The sequence below is a fragment of the Lactuca sativa genome, chromosome 2, assembly GCF_002870075.4.
Source record: "Lactuca sativa cultivar Salinas chromosome 2, Lsat_Salinas_v11, whole genome shotgun sequence".
Lineage (NCBI taxonomy): Eukaryota > Viridiplantae > Streptophyta > Magnoliopsida > Asterales > Asteraceae > Lactuca > Lactuca sativa.
This window is the reverse complement of record NC_056624.2, coordinates 206,683,440-206,702,903: the sequence shown is the minus strand read 5'-3', so window position 1 is coordinate 206,702,903 and position 19,464 is coordinate 206,683,440. Positions and strand designations below refer to the sequence as shown.

The window sequence follows — 19,464 nt, the reverse complement described above, 5'->3', positions numbered from 1 at the left end:
CATTATTCTTACTTTTGTGAATGGTTTCAGACATGAGTTGTGGTTTTTATGAAAAGTTATGTTTAGATGGTGTTTTCTTATAAATAATTTTACTAGTTGATTAATTGAAAATGAAATTTTTGGACTTGAAATTTGGTTCGCTACATGTAGCCCGCCTCTATTACCTGTTGCGATGCTATTGCTGCTATCGGTGCCTTCTTCGTCTAAACCAAATGAATCATCAAAGCCATTAAATCCATCATGTTAACACACGGTGATGATCTCGTAATGTTGCTAAGAACAAGATCGACATCCCCTTTGTTTTACAACCTCTCTATGCAGAGGTCAAGAACTAAAGCCGAAAATCGAGAGAGCAATCAAAGAATCTAGGGCTTCTATAGTTGCATTGTCTGAGAAGTATTCGAATTACAGATGGTGCCTTGATGAGTTGCTGTTGATCCTTGAACAAAGATGGATCTTTAATCAATATGTTTTTCCGGCGTTTAACCATGTCGATTCCTCAGATGTCAAGAACCAAAGACAAAGTTTCACGATAAATGTAGAAGAAGGAACAGAAGGGTCAAAATGGACAGAGTATAATGTCAATCGATAGAAGGCAGCCGTTGTAGAGGTTGCTGATCTGACCGACATGGTTGTTTCCGGGTATGCATTCTCTATTCATGCTTATAGTTTAATCCTTTGGATTAATTCAACAGAGAGTATTAAATATGATAAAGGAACCGTAATTTGTTTCTAGCAGATGATCAAATTCGGGTATGATTCTTGAGATGATATAAGTCATGGAATTTTCTTTTGCTCATATTCCTTTAAATTTAAGCAAATGGCAGAACCAGATGATTAGAGGCTTTCCTGTGTGTGTATTCCATGGTGTTTTGCGAAGTATTCTATGGGCTTTCCATAATAGTCTAAGGGTTGGTTTAACTTTTGCACATACTTCATTTAGGTTGCTCCTTGCCTCTGGACACATTTAGCATGATAGTTGAACTTTCTGTATAGTGAAGATTGCAACTTTACTTGATCGAACACAAATAGCTATTCTGTCTGTTCAAATATTTATGTATGGACCTTATGCCATTCTTGCCAACCAATGGAATGAGCTGAACAATCTATCCGTTTTGCCATGTTGTCCAACCTGATTCATTAAATCCGGGTGTATCTTGTTGCCTTTCACATTATTAAACACTTAATTCAATTAGATTGCAGATACACTTACTATGTACACCTCAGTTCATCATACTTAGTGAGTTGATTAATGGTTGCTGGAAGAATAATACATTTGCCAGAGCATTTGAATTCCAAGCACTATGACTGAAGTATTTAAAATTTTAAGAAGGTTAAATGTCATGCTCTAAATGAGCTTATTTTCTTTTTCCATTGTTGCAAATCCGAAACAGACTTTATCGCAAAAGTTGTTGGTACTTCTGTGTTCTTACTTTTAAATTGGGATTTTACTTCTACAGGTGGTTAAGAGCCGAAATCAACTAATTTATGAACTTGGAGACTTATATGTTGTTGATGAAAATGAACGAGTTTCTATCTTGGAATGTCTAACAGTATCATTCTCATTAAATTGTTTTTTACTTTGGATATTTTTCCAACAGGATGCATACCGTAACTGAATCTTGAATTCCAATTCTATCATAATGGAATCACGAATTCCAATTCTGTTGGAATGGAATATGGATACTTTTCTCACTGATTTATGCATTGGATTTATTTCCACAGAAGCAGCTGATGCTTGAAGAATGGACCATGAAATTGAAAGTGATTCTTAGCAACATTATTCTTTTAGAATGTATTAGTGTCTTTGTTAGATTTTGATGTTTTTTTCCCGATTTGAAAGTTTTTTTACGTTTATTCTTTAATAATAAATGTAATTCTTAACAATTGTTACATGTATTCTATAAGAATTATTATAATTTTTGAAAAATCATTTTAAAAACCATTTGAAAAATCATTTTAAAATCCTCGTCCTTAGTTTGAGACGGGAGACACACGAGTGTTTCCTTTAATTCATTCATACCAAGGCTCTGATACCAACTTGTAACATTCATAAAAATCATGCCTAATTTAAACTTTTTAAAACATTTCAAAACCAATAATTATTATAAAACTTGTTTTTAAAATAATATAGAGTCAGAGTATCCCACCATCAAATCATAAAACATAAGGAGGTGTACGATCACGCCTTCGCTTTCCAGCGATTATCAGAAGTACATGAAACAAAATCAATAGCTATAAGCCTAAAGCTTAGTGAGTTCCCCCAAAATACCAACACTATACGATCATAATCGTATCATATAAACAAACAACATGCATAATGAGCCTTCAGCCTGACTGGACCGCCTCACAGGGCCTTCAGCCTATCTGGACCGCTCTTCGAGCCTTTGGCACGTCTGGACCGCCTCGCAGGGCCTTCAACCTATCCGAACCGCTCGCTTGGCCTTCGGCCTTACTAGTACGCCCTCCCGGGTCTGTGGTCTATCTGGTCCGCCCTGGGTATGTTGGTCTTCAGCACAAAGCAGGATCGCCTCAACCCAACCCCAATCAATCATGTGCACATAAATATCATACGCTAGCATGTATATAACAGTCAAACCGATCTAACATATCACTAAGCATAGCAACATCCTATAACCAGGATACCGACCTAACTGGTCACTAACGTGGCATTATCCTATATACCAGGATACCGACCTAACAAGGTCACTATGCATATCACCATCCTAACTACCTGGATGCAAATCAATAAGCATATCATGCAATAAACCGGAATACAAATCCGAAAAGGGTCGGTATTGGTGCCTTAGACCTTGTTGATATAGTGAGAAGAGCTCACCTCACAAATGTCAAACTACAGTGCTATGATCAAACTCTCGAATCACAGCCACAATCTCCACCACCTATATTCATCATAGGACCACTTTCATAAATTCCCAATTTACTAAAATACCCCCAGCAATCAAACTGGTCAACCCTTGGTCAAAGTCAAAGTCAACGGTCAAGGTCAACAATCCATGTTAACCTAACTCGTCGAGTCCTTCCAGAACTCGAGAAACCGTGAAAACCCTAGTTAACTCGCCGAGTTTCCAGACAACTCATTGAGTCCATGCGTGTCCAAAAGTCGGAAAACCCTAACTGACTTGTCGAGTCGTCTCACTGACTCGCCGAGTTCATGCAGAAACCAACAACGACAAATCTTCATCGGATTCGTCGAGTTGACCATGCAACTCGTCGATTCCCTTCAATCCATTTCTCATTCAGACGTTTTTAAGCTACCCTACAACTCCAAATTATAGATCTAGCTTCCTAATGCGAGGTCTTAAAGGCTTAGAATACCAAAACCAAGTCTAGAATGAGGTTTAGGGCATGGTGAGAGGTCAATACAAGGTAAAGTTGATAGCTTTATGAATTTGGGACCTAGAGGACTCCAGATTTGAAGTTACAACTTTAGATCATGGACAATACCCGAAGTAATTCCATAACAACCTAGAAATAGCCCTAAACTTAAGCATGGAGAGATCTAGCTAGAGAGAGAGGTCAAGGTAACGACTTGTTACCTTCCAGATGATGCCAAGATAAAGTAAAAGTCGGATCCAAAAGCTTCTCCTTGTTCCAAGCTCCTTAGAATTCAAGTCCTCTCCACAAATACACCTTCCAAGCTTCTTAACACACAAAATGGAGTAAAATCGTGTTTAGGGTTTTCTGAGCTCAAGGGGGACGGTAAAGGAGGCTGGTGGAGGCTAATGGCCCTTTAAATAGGGTGTAGAACCCTGGAAATTAGGGTTTCATTTTCCAGCTCCTACTCGTCGAGTCAGGGCCCTCCGACTCATCGAGTAGGTCCAATAATCCACGTGGCTAACCCGCCTCTACACGACAAGTTGGGGCAACCAACTCATCAAGTAGGTCCATGAACATGTATATAAGGTTTTAAAACTTATACCTGGGAGTCGGGGTGTTACACGGAACCAGTTCCTATATACCGGTTCGGTTTCCGGTCCTATAAAATCCCGTTAGTCGATTCTCGGGTTTTACGGGTCCGGGTTTGGACCCACTCTCATCCCTATCGTGACCTCTCTATGGTCACGTCCTGGTGCTCGGTTTTACCCAAAAACCGTGCATTTGACTCATTGATACCTTAAACCGATCCATTCTTAAAATTGGATGTTATAATTTAGTTTTTTGAAATCTCAATCCGAAATTAATGACAATTTGAAATGTATGAGCCGGGTCAAAATGTACCTCTATTCTAACATGTTATATTCAAGAAAACCTTTGGTTAATTCAGATTATAAGTTCGTTCCTAAAGGTCATTTTGTAAATATGTCTTTATAAATATTGATAGTAAAAACAAGGGTGATTGACATATATGACATATATACGTAGTAGTCTATCTAAAATCTATTCATTTGGTCACTAAATTTTTTGTTGGGATCAATACCGCCATAAACACCAACTTTTGTCATTTTCACGAAAAAAAAAGCACCAAGTTTTGTTTTGATGTTGGCAACTTAACATGTCTACGTTCAAGAACGAATTCTTTTCAATAATAACTTTAATGTATAAGTTAGTATAATATAAAATATAAATAAGAACCAATTGCCACTTTGTAGCCAAATTGGATGTCGTGTTGGTATGATACCGTTACACTGGTTACATTATATCAGGCCATGTTGCAAACATTGTAACAATTTTAGGCTTTTTGTAGTACATAAAATTTTAATGACTCGATGAACAAATTTCAAATAACTTGTTATCATTATATATCTAAAAAGCCATGTAGGAGACAACCTCTTTTGCTAACATTTAAAGGTATGTTCGACAACAAGCCTTTGAGAGTTTGTAATATTTAGTTTTTTTTATTCTTAAATTAAATAAAAAGATTTAATTGGAAATACGAGTTTAAAACTTTTCTTTTAAATAAAATCTCATAATCTAAAAAATATTTCAAATAGCTTTTGAGAACTTTAGTATTTAACTTTTATGTTTTATGTCAATATACACCTTATAAAAGTTTACAATTATTTTTTACAAACAACTAAAACTTACCATTAATGTTATTAACCCAAAATACAACAAATATACGTGATCTATTTCTAGATGTTTTTTACACTTGACGTATAAAACTTACCATTGTTTTAAATCAGAAAAAGATTCCATTGCCAGAAATGCCAAAAAGAAGTGATAACTGTAAACTTTATAACAATCACCACGTTATACCAACTTGTATCCAATGCAGTAAAAGTTGGACATTGACAAATTAGTGTGTGTAGTAAGTTAGGTGAGTGATTGTCCATATTTAGTTAGAAGAGCTATTTATAATGAATTAGGTAGGTGAAGTATATCTATTGGGGATGAGCTTATTGAGATGGATGACAAAAGATGTGGTCATAAGGGCATTCTCTACAATTTGTACATCACATGATGTTGGCAGTGGAAGTTGTACCATATGCATCAACACTTGTACTTCACTTAAGTACACTGATTGGTTACAGTGACCCCCATGAGGAGACTGCCAGAGCTGACCATCTCTCCTCGTGAGTCGTGACCTGTCTGTCTTCAATTTCAAGCAAGAAAAATTAAAGGTCATTTTCGTCATTTTATCTTCATATTTTAAAAAGATTATAACTATCCAAGTTGTACACAAGTAATTACACTTAATATTTTGTTGATTAGAATCATATATGCAAGATAACAAAAAAGGGGGTAAAACAAACAAGTCCGATATTTGTCACCATTATTTTAAACTAGTAGAGAAACAAGAAATGCATTCCATTATTGAATGAATTATGAATACTCCTTTTGTCAAAAAGAAAGTAGAAGGCATTTGGAAAAGAAGAATAAAGGCAAAGAATAGAAATGGAATCTGAATGATTATTGGGAATTGTATTCTTATTTATATTCCAAAGGAATAAGCCACTTTCCACAAGCCGCAATCATCTTTGAATCAGATGCCAACCACTTACGTAACATAATCACCATGTTCTCTTCTATCTCTTTTATGAACTCTAATCATACATTTCAAATACTCCAATAGAAGATAGAACAAGTTTTTAAGTAAATTATTGCATACCTTTTCAAATAATAAAAATCCTTTACAGATAACACATCTAACATAAGGGATTTGAGTCGAGAAAATCTCTCTACAAATGAAAGAAGACAAAAGAACATATGAAAAAGATGTTAAGATATAAACAAATATAGATATGGGAACATATTTGTATTTAATCTTATGATATATCTAATTTTTTATTTTACGCCTTTGCCCTCGTCCTCATTCAAGATTCGGTTTCTAAAATCAGCTGCCATTCGTGGCAGACCTTCCCGAAGTGTTATCTTTGGTTCCCAATTTAGGAAATTTTTAGCCTTGCTGATATCTGGTTTCCTTTTTTGAGGATCATCAGCAGTGTTCTCTTTAAATTCAATTGTAGCACTCGGATCGATAGTTTCTTTCACCACCTAAAACACAAAAGTTTCATTTTTATAATTATATTATTTCAAAAAGAAAAAAAGAAAGTGATTGAGAAACAAACCTGAGCAAGCTCTAACATAGTGAATTCTCCTGGATTCCCTAAGTTAAAAGGCCCAATATGTTCACCTTCCATTAATGCCATGAGCCCATCAACCTAACATCAAGCCAAACTTGTAAATTATAGGATTTCACAAGAAAATACAAAATATTATTGACGCATTATTATATATTCATATGAAAATGAAATGTAGGATACCAAGTCAGAGACGTATTGAAAACTACGTGTTTGTTTTCCATCGCCATAAACTGTCATTGGTTGCTTGCGAATGGCCTACAAAACAGAGCTATTTAGCCAAGGATTTTTTTTTTAATACTAATGAGGACTTGTAATAAACGATAAGTGATACTTTATTATTTATTAAATGATTACAATAAATAAATAAAAAAAAAAAAAAAAAAGATGGTTAGGTTTGACCTGTGCTACAAAGTTGCTAACAACACGGCCATCATCGAGACACATTCTAGGACCATATGTGTTAAAAATACGTGCAATCCTGACCTGCAGTGTAAATCAAAGTTGTCACATGTCAAAGTTTCAAACACAGAGAGAATATTTTAAGGTAACAATGGAGAAATATTTGAGACGCCCAAAATGAGAAGCTTAAGTTGTCAAGTTTATTTTCCTCATCTGAAACCTAGGGTTTCATAAATCCGAAATTCCATGGTGAAATTGTTGTTAGAATAAGTTTCTAACTCTTATTCCATCATTAGGTTATCGTTTCCTTTGATAATTGCTCGTTTCCAACTCTATGAGTGATGTGGGGGTTTATTGAAACCCTAAATGATGACGATCAAGTGTCTAACCATTAAAATTTTGATTTTGAGTGATGATTTGGTTTGAAATCATAGTTTGAACTTCAAATTTAAGTTAAGAGTTCAATCAATGTATGAAGCGTTCAACTCAAATTATGGTGAAATGAATTTTGAGTTGTACGTCATGTTTTAATGGAGGTTTTAGAAGCCTAACTCCATGAAACCTTCACTAGAGCTTAAGGATTTCAATTTCCAACAACGAAATAGGTTAATGATGGGGTTTAGAAGTAGGATCAAGGCTACATTGTTCAAATCATGATGATGAAAACCTTTAATCAAGTGAAAAAGGAATTTCTCAAGCCTTATGGAGTTTTAGCTTATGTAATGCTTTGAATTCGTTTCAAACCCATTGGAACTTCAATTTTTATTATCAAACAAGTCTAGATCATCAGTTAGATTTATATGTAATGGTTTAAAATCATCAATGAAGCTTGGATCATGTTTGAAAACTAACTGAATCCATCCCATTGTTTGAATATGAGCTTTAGAGGTATAAATGGAAATTTAAGCATAAAATTGATAAAACACCCATGGATTCATTTAGTTTGATCCTAGGGCATCGGGAAGTCATCCGCTCACTTCTATTAATTCCATAGGGATAAGTAATGCATGTTTAAGAGTTAGTATAAGTTAGATATGGTGAGGATACTTATGAATCACTTAAGATTGATTAGTATTATCAACCTAAGAATATTTTTTGTAGTTGTTCATTGGGTGATCTTTGACTATCCAATCATTATTTGAAGTGGAGCTATGTATCGTCTAAGTAAAAGTGGCTACTAAGTGATTTGTTCAACTCTAAAAGACAAATGAAATGCCTATAAGTGCAAAGATGAGTAAATACCTAGAGTACATGTCCTTACAACTCAATTTGATATTTGTTTTTATTTAAAATTATATTTACGCATACTTGATTGCTACGCGGCTATTATACGTACTTTGTTGCGGCTATTATACGTACTTTGTTGCATGCCCAAAGTTTATTTAAAACATGACGAAGCATCTTTATGTGAACATATCACTTACAATTGGGATGAGAATTATATGATGTCCGAATATTGACACTTGAGAACACTTTACCTTTTTAAAGCTAGATATTGGCTTACTGACAAATGGGAACACTTTCCTTCTTTATAAGCTAGATGTGAGCTTATTGTAAGCTAGATATAAGCTTATTTGACAATGACTCAATGAGAACAATATCTCTCTTTATAAGCTGGAGATACGCTTATTGTAAACTAGATATGAGCTTATTTGACAATAAGAACACTTTCCCTCTTATTAAGCTAGATGTGGGATTATTTTAAGCTTGGTATGGGCTTATTTGAAAATACAAACACTTACCCTTTTAACAAGCTAGATGTGAGCTTATTTGACTTTAGTAAGAAAATGACTTTGATTAAAAGTAAAGAACTTGGGTTGAGATTTTGGATGCATTTGCATTGCATGGTTTCGGTTTTGGAAATGATTCCATCTAATGCTTCTTAAGCACTAAAATGTTAGCCAATACGAGGGGTGTTTCAAAACAGACCCTAATTATATATCTGACAAGTTAGGTATACACAAATATATGCTCCAACTTAACAAGGAGTGTTGCAAGAGTCCTACAATCAAATACATTCTCATGATTTTTAGCCCAATAGCATTAGTGAATCTCTATGACCCTTATGTTGTGAATTCAAATGGCATTAAGTTTGTTCACCATTTAATATACATATGTGTCTGTGTATGTGTGTTCTCAAAGGTATCATTATCTATTTAATTTATGGCCCTTGACTCCTTGTATCTAATTTAAGAGATTTCTTCCCACAATTTAATGAAAATGACAACTAAAAGAATAGTAACAGTATGTAATGAATCACCTCAACATCATCACCTCGATGATAATCCATCGTCAAGGTTTCAGCTGTCCTTTTCCCTTCATCATAGCAGCTTCTAACACCTGACGATATAAAAAAACTGAATCATTACAAATATCACTACAGAAAACAGAAACACAAAAAGATAAAGTTGTACAAAACAAAGTAAATTCAGACAAATTTCAGGTTTAAAGTCCACCTATTGGATTCACATGCCCCCAATATGTTTCCTTTTGAGGATGCTCAAGGGGGTCTCCATAAACTTCACTGGTGCTTGTAAGCAAAAATCTTGCCCCAATTCTTTTGGCAAGTCCCAGCATGTTTAGAGTGCCCATCACATTGGTCTTGTAATCACACTAGTCAAGGATCTTCAAATTCATCAACTTTAGCATTTATATATCAAAACATTACTAAACAGGAGATCATATATGTCAATGCAGGAAAATTTTGATTTCGATTACAGTAAACAGAGGAAGAAAGAGCTAAAAAAGGATATGATGGTCTTGACAGGATTGTACTTGTAATGGACTGGGGAAGCAGGACAAGCTAAATGATAGATTTGATCCACCTCCAGTAAGATAGGTTCAACCACATCATGCCTAATTAACTCAAATCTAGGGTTCCCAAAATGATGCGCAACATTCTCTTTTCTACCAGTAAAGAAATTATCAATGACAATCACATCATCTCCTCTTGCAATCAACTTATCAACTAAATGACTACCCACAAAACCAGATCCGCCAGTCACCACAACCCGCCTCCTCTTCTGCCCAATAGCCACCGGAACCCGTCCTACTCCCTTATTAACAGGACGGTAGTAGTGGCTAACGGTGTCTTGGTTGGAGATCCCAGTGGATCTGGGCATTGACGGGATTTGATATCCTCTGCCAGTATCGGCTATGCTGATGGTGGTAAACGATGGTTTGAGGATGACGAAGGCGGAACCGATCAAGATTCCGATTAGGGTGAAGAGGAGACGCTGTTCTTTGATGATGTAATTGATGGATCTTGGGAGATATCGGTGGGTGGATGAAGGGTGTTTGAGGGATTTAGGTGAGTAAGGTGGGGTTTGACTAGTCGGCATTTCTTCATCTCTCCTTTGATTTGCATTTGATTGTTTATGTAACTGCTTCATGTTGTTCATCGTGATTGGATCTTTTCGATTCAAATTATGTTTTTTTTGGTATAGGGGTTAATAGGTTATGAGCAAGTGAAGGGCATGAGAATGGAATTGGGTGTAGAAATGATGTTTATGCTTTCAGGGGTCTTTGAAGTTTGAAGCCATGAACGGCTGTTGTGTCTTGCATTGTTAAAAAGAGCAGTTGCACAGAGTCAACGCCCAAAACACAGTATTTTTGTAAATAAAAAATAAATTGCGTAAAAGATAATGTATTTTAGTTGCTTTTTTACTTTTTCTTTTATTTATTTCAGGTGAAGTTTTGATTTTAAATAAGATTAAAAATAACATATACACCTTGCATCTGATTCCTACTTTCCTATCCCTCATATATAATGATGATAAAATCATGAAATTAGTGAAATTGTATTTATCACAAACCATTACATATTCAAAACTAAAACACTAAAAACAATGTGAATTCATGTAGTTTTATTTTCTAAAATTGCACACTCGGTTTTCTTGTCATATTACATGTTCAAAACTAAAATATTAAAAACAATGTGAATAAATTATTACAATAACGAATCGCTTTACTTTTTATAATGAATGTTTAATCATGGTGTTTATATTTTTATTAGAATAGTTAGAAAATTAATTTAAAAAATAAAGATGTAACATTTGGGCTAATAATCTAGAAGGGCTCCGAAGTTGGTAGCCCACCAGTGAGTGTGTGAGGCCCTTAGTTGGCTACTAAACGCTGGGTTGTTGCCTTGTTGGTATGGTCCAGGCCCAGGGAAAATTATATACAAAATAATATAATAAATACGTAAGGCATCGACGAAAATTATAGAAAATTAAAATATATTAATAAATACAAGTCTTACATTAAAGGAAAATTGGACATAATCACATATATTTTAGTTCATAGAAATTTATGATTAGTTTTTAACAAAGAAAATATTTTAGTAACAGAAATATTGTGTGAGCGAAAATTTACAAAGAATATGATATTTTTAGTCTTCCAAAAACATAAAACTTATTAGACGTCGTTCTTTTGTCTAGTTTATACCTTTTTGAAAACATAAATCGAAAAATCACAATAAAAAACGTCAATAGATAAGGTTTTATAAAATCAAGTATGAAGTGCATAAGTATAAATAGTATATATTTAATACACTCGATTTATTAAAAAAAAAAAGTCATTATGGAGTCTGATCACATATCACATATGGAAATCCTATTTTATCTTCTGTACATTAACAACTTACATCAAAGGTTCTTAAAACTTAATTTTTTTGCAACTGCTAAAAATTGATTAAAAATTATAAAATTATAATGAAAATTTGTAAATTGATAAAAAGGTAATTTTGAAAAATAAGAACTTGTTAACAAAGCAATAAAATAAAATATAATAGAAAGAGTAGCGTTTTCTTTCTACTTTTCTAACTATTTGAAAAAAAATGTCTTGCCAAATTTCTATTATGTATGATGATAAAAGACATATAATTCAACATCTTTCGCTCTCGAGTCTCAAATTTAACGCATTCGGCCTTCGTCATAATGTTAATTGTTGAAAATTGAAACCTTGCTTATCAATAGAAAACAACACACGTACATATTATTAGCCATGACTTGAAAAAGTCAAACTATATTTGTAAGCATGTATGAAAAATGTGTACATAAAACTATATAATTCACACGTTTTTCGAAAACCATTTATAGGATGTTTGATATATGACGATGTTTATATTTTTGGAATGGTAAAGATAGTGGAAATAATTTTGAGGCGATATTTTTGTAAATGTGGTGTTTCTTCTTCGTTTATCTCTTCTCATGAATACAATCGAATTCCTGTCAAGAATACTCAACCGCGACATACTTCTACGGGATTATTTTATCGTAAGTGATTGTCCGAATAAATTAAGTTTTCAAACCTGATGTGTGCTTCTTCTTTGTTTTGTAAATCGTCACTTCATTTATTTTTTAAATATGCATGTTGAATAAAGGAAGTTATTGGGAAAATGACATGTCAAATAAGGATGGATTTATAGGCAATGAATAATTGAATATAATGTGTGTGCATCAGTGCATATATGATACATCACAGTCTTCTCTTTCACAAAATAGCCACGGTACATGTTCACCATGCAATGGTAATTTTAAAAAGGTCCATAGGAACATAAGAAATAATGAAGCGGTCCATAAATTTAAGCTCGTAGATGTTGGTCCATCAATTTAAACCTCATAGTAGATGTTGGTCCCAAAAAGAAAAACAAAAAGAGATTGCATTTAATTCATTATTAGTTTTATATTCCTTTAATTTACAAAAAAAAAAAAAAAAAAAAAAAAAAAAAAAAAAAAAAAAGAACCCTTACACACTGTATCCTTGCATTTTTCTATTTAAATTGTTTACCCTTTTTGATATAACAAGTTAAATCAATAAATAATACTTAACAAAATACAAAACAAATTATACTATTAAAAAACTTTCATAGATATATTCATAGTGATACCAATATTGAATATTATACCATTAAAAAGATTTTCATAGATATATTCATAGAGGGTTTCTTTTTCACATGTTTGTGACCGGATGATCAGAAGTTAAGTGTGCCTTGAATCTTCTGCCGCTAGGGTTAAATGATTGGTGGAGATTGGTGACCGGTTCGTATACTCCTGAGCATATGGTTGCCATTACTTAGGGGCATTTCTCAGAGATGTTCCGTACAAGATATGTTCCCTTAGTGGAGATGGAGAGATCGGCACAGGAGTATCTGGATCCGAGACAGACGAATGAGGCGGTGACGTAAATCACCAAGATGTTCACAGAAAGGGCTCTTTTGTGCACATTTAGTCTTTATTCTTTTTTTCTTGTAAAATAAACCCTTATACTTTATTTTTTGTAACAATGCAGTCCTTGTGACCGGCTATACCCGGTATACCGGTCATATACGAATTTTCTTTTAGGGAAAATGACTTGATAGAGTAAGATACTTTTTGAAATGTACACATTTAGTCATTATTCTTTTTTTATGTAAAATAAACCCTTATACTTTATTAATATGTACACATTAGGTCCTTTTCACTGGATTCTACATTTTTTGTTGATGTGGAAGCACAAGTAGCGCTAAATTGCAATTAATTAGCTTAGTCACCGGAGGTGGGTGATCCTCCAGCAACAAGAAAAGGGCGGCGACCCTTCTCTTTCTCGTCTCTCTTCCTTCCGGTCGAACAACAACATCCAAACACCCTTTACCTGTTGTGTTTCTCCGATCTATCTCTCTTTGCCTCCATCTTTGAGATATGTTGTCAGAAAAAGAAGAAAGAATCGACGAGGGGGCTACCAGAGTAGCTCCTCGCAACCAACTACCATCTCTACTTCCTCCTGCCTCCCCCTTCGACCTTGTTGTTTTTGCTATCATTCCTCCTTGCTACCAGTGATGTGTAGGAACACACAAAGGAGTCGTCGGAGATCGGGGTTCTCCCTCTTTTTCATGATGAATAAAAGTTGGAAAAATCTCGTTGTGGATATGTGGATGCCACCTGGGTATTTCATTTCAACAAAATAAAAGAAAGGGAAAATGACTTGATAGGGTAAGATACTTTTTGAAATGTACACATTTAGTCCTTATTCTTTTTTTTTTTGTAAAATAAACCCTTCCACGTCAGCAAAACCTGTAGAATCCGGTGAAAAGGACCTAATGTGTACATATTAATAAAGAATAAGGGTTTATTTTACAAGAAAAAAAGAATAAGGACTAAATGTGTACATTTCAAAAACCATCTTACCCTATGAAGTCATTATCCCAAGAATATAACATTAAATATTGTTTCTAGTACAACAACTTTCCCAAACAATGATTACCATGGCAACAATCTGTGCATACTCATTTTGACATTTCTAGATTGTCACATACTGCGTACAATAAGATTGTCACCTGCTTTGTACTTGTAGGTTGTAGCAACATACAATGGATTCAAGGATTGTGAGAAACAACTTGAAGAGTCCAAAGGTTTGGTTCACTATCTTGTTCTTTGTTTATGGTTTCCATGAGTTGGATATGTTGAAGTAATAGATCAGTTTGTGTTGTTATTTTGCAGTTAGGGTTGGTACAAGTGGCGAAGAGGCTAGATTGTGGGTTGCTGACCTTGTAGGTCCTGCATAGAACCGTAACAATAACATGGGTCAGATGTGTTTTTGGGCATTTTGGGTTATTCTGAACTGCTTATGCATGCTAACTTATGAATCCAATTCATATATAGGTTCGTGTGTACTAGAGATACAGTGAACAAACCTCATTGAAACCTTATGATATAAATGTTCGGTTTTGAGCATTCTAACACTCCTAAGTGTACATGCAACCCTAAATACCTTGGATCTATGTTTTCTCTATTATACATGCAAATAAGAACTTCCAAGGTATTATCCTAATCTAGCATACAAAACAATAACTATAGCAAGATAGAATACATACCTCTTTGATGTAGAAAGTCTTCATGAAGCTTGAGTGCCTAGTGCCCCAAGTGTGACACCTCAAATGGAATCACAATCATCAAAACACTTAGAATAGCTTGAGAGAATTCTTACAACTCATGAAATCGGCTAGCCCTCTCTAGAACCCTACTAGTGCCAATTTTGGTCAAGAATAAGATGCTTATATAGTTAGGGTTACACCATGTAAACCCTAATTGACATGTCCTTTCATTTCCATGATCCATGGGTACAAATACACCATGGAGCATCCATGGACCATCCTATGGGTTTTAGCCCAACTTGATTATCCATGGAGCATTAGCCCACTATACAAGTATGGATGATTTACACAATCAACCCATATATTTAATTAGTCTTCTTTTGATCACTTAATTAATCCTAGATTAATTCTTGATCAATACTAATTAAATAATCTTATTATTCTTATTATTAATATACTAGAACTTATAATATATTAATAACCATAAGTGTCTTATTTCTCTCATCCAAGTGCATGATGGTATGCAACCCAAATGGACCATGCCGGGTCGGGTCAAGTCTTACCAATTGTAGTTATGGACTTAGACATTAATCTAACAGTCTCCCACTTGGATAAGTCTAAAACTATTATTGCATATGACTTTAGGAACCAACTGGCAATCGTAGCTCTCAAAAGCTTCTGTCAAACTCTGACCTTGTCGACGAACTCTGACCTTTGTCAGTGACTTGTCCATTAGATAAGGGATCATATATTCCTCCATTCTAGATATCATATGGACTGAGACATGGATTATAATCATTCTCTCTGTCCATTTGTTGTTTCCCGATTTCCGATTTATGACGACTGACTAATTGAACAAATCAAATCAGTCCTGGCCCGGCCGAGCACTTCCATTTGTCATCATCAAATCATCGAGGGGCCCATAGATATCGCTTTTATCCCGAAGGTAAAAGGAATGGATAAACTTCGACTCATATGGCTTGTTCTACTACTTGTTGAATCATACACAAAAGCACGTTTTATAGCACCGAGTTACCAAATGCGGTTTCGTGCAATCAATGTACTATCAACTCATAGTAACAACTCATATCTCTAGGTTTGAAGAATATAAGATATTATCGTCTCATGATCACTCGTGATAAAATCCATGAAGTGATTCCAATGAGCGCGGGTTGAATCCAATACTCAGAACTTATGAGCACTCATGATTGTTGTAGCCTTGTCCAACACCTTAGACCTCTACAACCCATCATGACAGTCTTAATTCATATCTACTTCCAACATATGACCGACTGTGGATAGTTTGAATAACTTAGTCATTCCGAAAGAATAACCTAGTTTATTCGGGAAGTCAAAACATGCAAAATGAAACACAATAATAATCGAATCCAATATGGTCTCAGAACTTATGAATATAAATAAAACACCTTTTATTTATCACCATATGATTACACATTATTAATTGTATACTGTTTCAGCTATCAACTTTATTCTTGAATTTAAAACAATAGTTGTCCCATGCTCCAAGCATGTACACTATGTTTTTCTTAAACACTAGTCATGCCATACACCAAGTATGCATACTATGTTTGTCTATGATCTTTACTTTGTGAACTAGATCAATTGAACATAACTTCAATGATACTCTTTTCACACTCCCAAATCCTTACCGCAAATGCAAGAATTCCAAATTCATGCCATTTACTGAAATCTGTTAGATTCTAAACTTATATGCATTGATCCTCTTGTAATGATTATGCACAAAGTCATAAATACTTGACAACAATCATTACAGAGTATTCCAAAGGAGATCAACTCCTTGGAAACATCTTTTTTGCATTAAGTTTCCTTAATCTTACACAGATTGAAAATTCTAACTTTGAAACATTTCCAGATTCCATTTTGACTATCACTTCTGAACAAGAGTTGCCTCCTTACAGATTATGTCAATATGGTCCTTCCAGAATTATCACTATACTTCCAATTGTCCTTGAGTAACCAATCTTTGGTAAACCTTAGATTGTCCTCGACAATTGTTTAATCCTTTTAGTCATATCTAGTTCTAAACCTTTTCCCTTCTTAATGCCCCAGGCATTTTGAAAATTTTAGAACGGATGAATATAGCACATGTAATCGATCCTATATCCGAAGCATATGGGACACGATTCTTGATGTCTCACATAAAGACTAAACCAGTCTTTTGCTATAACATTTCCATTTCAATTTGCCAAGTTCTCATAATTCAGATTATGAAAAGGGATGTCGTAATCATAATCGAATTTTAGAACGCAAATAATGGACTCATATACAGAATTTCCTTATGTTGAGTCATTCCAACATGAAATTCATATATATATATCCTTGACTAAATGATTAAAACCTCATGATCTAAGCTTATAGATTTGAGATGAAGTATAATTTCCTCTCCCTTAATTATAGCAAAACAACTTTTTCCCAATTGAAACTTTTGTTTTCTATAATTAACATTGCTAGCTTGCAATACTTAACATAATTATCATGCTCCCACTAACATGATGATTATTAGCATAACACTTATGCTCCCACTAGCTTTGACATGTACTCAGAAATCAGCTGGACTTCTAGAAATCAATACTTCATTGACTTTCTTACCAAAGTTCAGATTTCTGATGCTAGATTGTTTTGATAAAACTTTATCAAAATCATACACCTTCCCTTAGATAGCACACTTGTGTGTCTAAACAATTATGAAGAGGTATGCCGTAATCATAATGGTTAGACCTTTTTGCCACTTCTCACAAGTCCAGGTTAGTGTGCCGGTTAACCACACGCGCTCCACTAACGACTTTGAGAATGCAAATATCACAATTGCTATCTAGCTAAAATCTACTTAGTGAAAGTGTTTCCTCACCATCATTTTCATGAATCAGAGAGAAACCTTATGACACTTAGATTTACTGGTGTATGTGTTCTTATCCATGTGAATTGTCAAAATCATAGTCACAAGACAAGGATAATGACAAATCCAAACTCATATGGACTGAACTCAATCTTAATTTCTTGCCACCTGGCAGCTCAAGGGCCTACCATTGCTTCCAAGTTGTTGTGCAACTAATTGAGAACTCTAAGAACTCATATGCAAAGCCAACTTTAACTGGAATGGGCACAGAATAAGTCAACACGATAGGTTATAAACCTCAAGTCGTGTGCTAGTGAAGAACTTCAGGTTTTATTCTTGATTAGTTCTTGAGACTTTCAAGACCTTTAAGACTCCCACTGTCCTCTTGACCTATAAGACTCCCTTGTCAAATATCCAAGAGATAGTGTGGATTCTAATCAAGACAAACACTTCACACAATTGGCCTTAGTTGGTCTTTGTTTTATCCAAAACATCACAACTTACCAATTTCAAATGTACAAGAGTAGAAAACTTTTACTCTTACATTTGACAAGTGTTTTAAACCTTCTTTAAGACATGTCACTCAAGTTACAATCTTGGAGTATGACTCTAAGACTTGTATTGGAACGAAGTATGACTCATCTTCTTGATTTAACCATTTCAACAATTCAAGTTCCTCTTCTTAGTCATAAGAATGCACCAAGATTTTCTTAGAGAACTAATTGTGCTATGGTTTCTTAATCATTAAGATGATCACAAAGCGGATACTAAAGTACTCTCCCATCTTTCCAGATTTGAGAAACTTTTATCCTTCTGCCTAATTTGATTCTTCTTATTCGCTCTGCCATACATTGGAACCTTTTCCAATGTCTCAGAGTTACACTTAAGCTTGTAAGTATAATCATATTTAGTAAACTATGACGAATAGTCTTATCAAACTTTTGTGGTGGACTTAATCAGTGCACAAGAATGTGTGCTCGATCCCTTAGTCCTTTACTTGACTCACACATCCATGTGAACAAGTAATTAGTCTTATTTTTCCAATACTTGAAAGTTCTCATTCATCATGCTATACAACTTGCATGATTCCAAGTTCCGGTCCAAATGAAACTTGGGTGATGAGAATCTTTCCTTATTTGGTAAATTTAGACATTACCACAAATGAAAGAATCAATTTCATACTTCCACTCTTGCTATTAATGGAATCTTATAAGCAACAAAAATTTCTACAGATGCCATTGTAAGGATATTTTAAAATAAATGAAATCAAAAAATTTTTCCTTTTATTTTAAAAACTTTGCGGAAAAACTTATCCTCACAATCCATATGTAAACTTGTTGTTATCTATTCCTTAAGCAATATCTCATAACTCCTAAGAAGTAGCTCAGGAATCCGATCTACAAACTACGCGATAGAAATCCATCTACGCGATCAGATTCAGCATATTCTTTCTTTAAGTTTCTTCACTTTTCTTTGATTCTTAAAACATCACCATGTGATCCAGTCACATCAAGTATCAAGAATCTCATAATAGAAACTTAACAGAGTTAGATAGTGGACTTTACCTGAAGTAGAGTCAAACTTATTGACTTTAACATCCTTAGGTAAATTTTGGCAGCTTCGCAACCAATGCCCCTTTCTTTGGCAATATAAACATATGGACCCTTTGATAATGGTACACGAGACTATCACAGACTTAGCTTTTCTCTTTACCATTTGGTCAACCGAGTTGACTATGGCCGATCCCTTTCCATTGGGAAGAGAGAGCTTTTCTGGATTTCCTGTGC

The 19,464-nt window shown here is 34.5% G+C and overlaps 1 protein-coding gene across 1 annotated transcript; it reads right to left on the bottom strand.

Moving 5' to 3' along the window:
- Positions 1 to 6,041: 6,041 nt before the first annotated feature.
- LOC111911715 (UDP-glucuronic acid decarboxylase 1) lies at positions 6,042 to 10,514 on the bottom strand. Its single transcript, XM_023907466.3, has 7 exons — positions 9,701 to 10,514; positions 9,404 to 9,551; positions 9,208 to 9,287; positions 6,948 to 7,031; positions 6,729 to 6,803; positions 6,534 to 6,626; positions 6,042 to 6,459 (listed from the first exon to the last, which is right to left on the bottom strand). The coding sequence occupies exons 1-7, from the start codon at positions 10,346 to 10,348 to the stop codon at positions 6,250 to 6,252; spliced, it is 1,338 nt and encodes a 445-aa protein (XP_023763234.1). The 5' UTR covers positions 10,349 to 10,514; the 3' UTR covers positions 6,042 to 6,249.
- Positions 10,515 to 19,464: the final 8,950 nt, after the last annotated feature.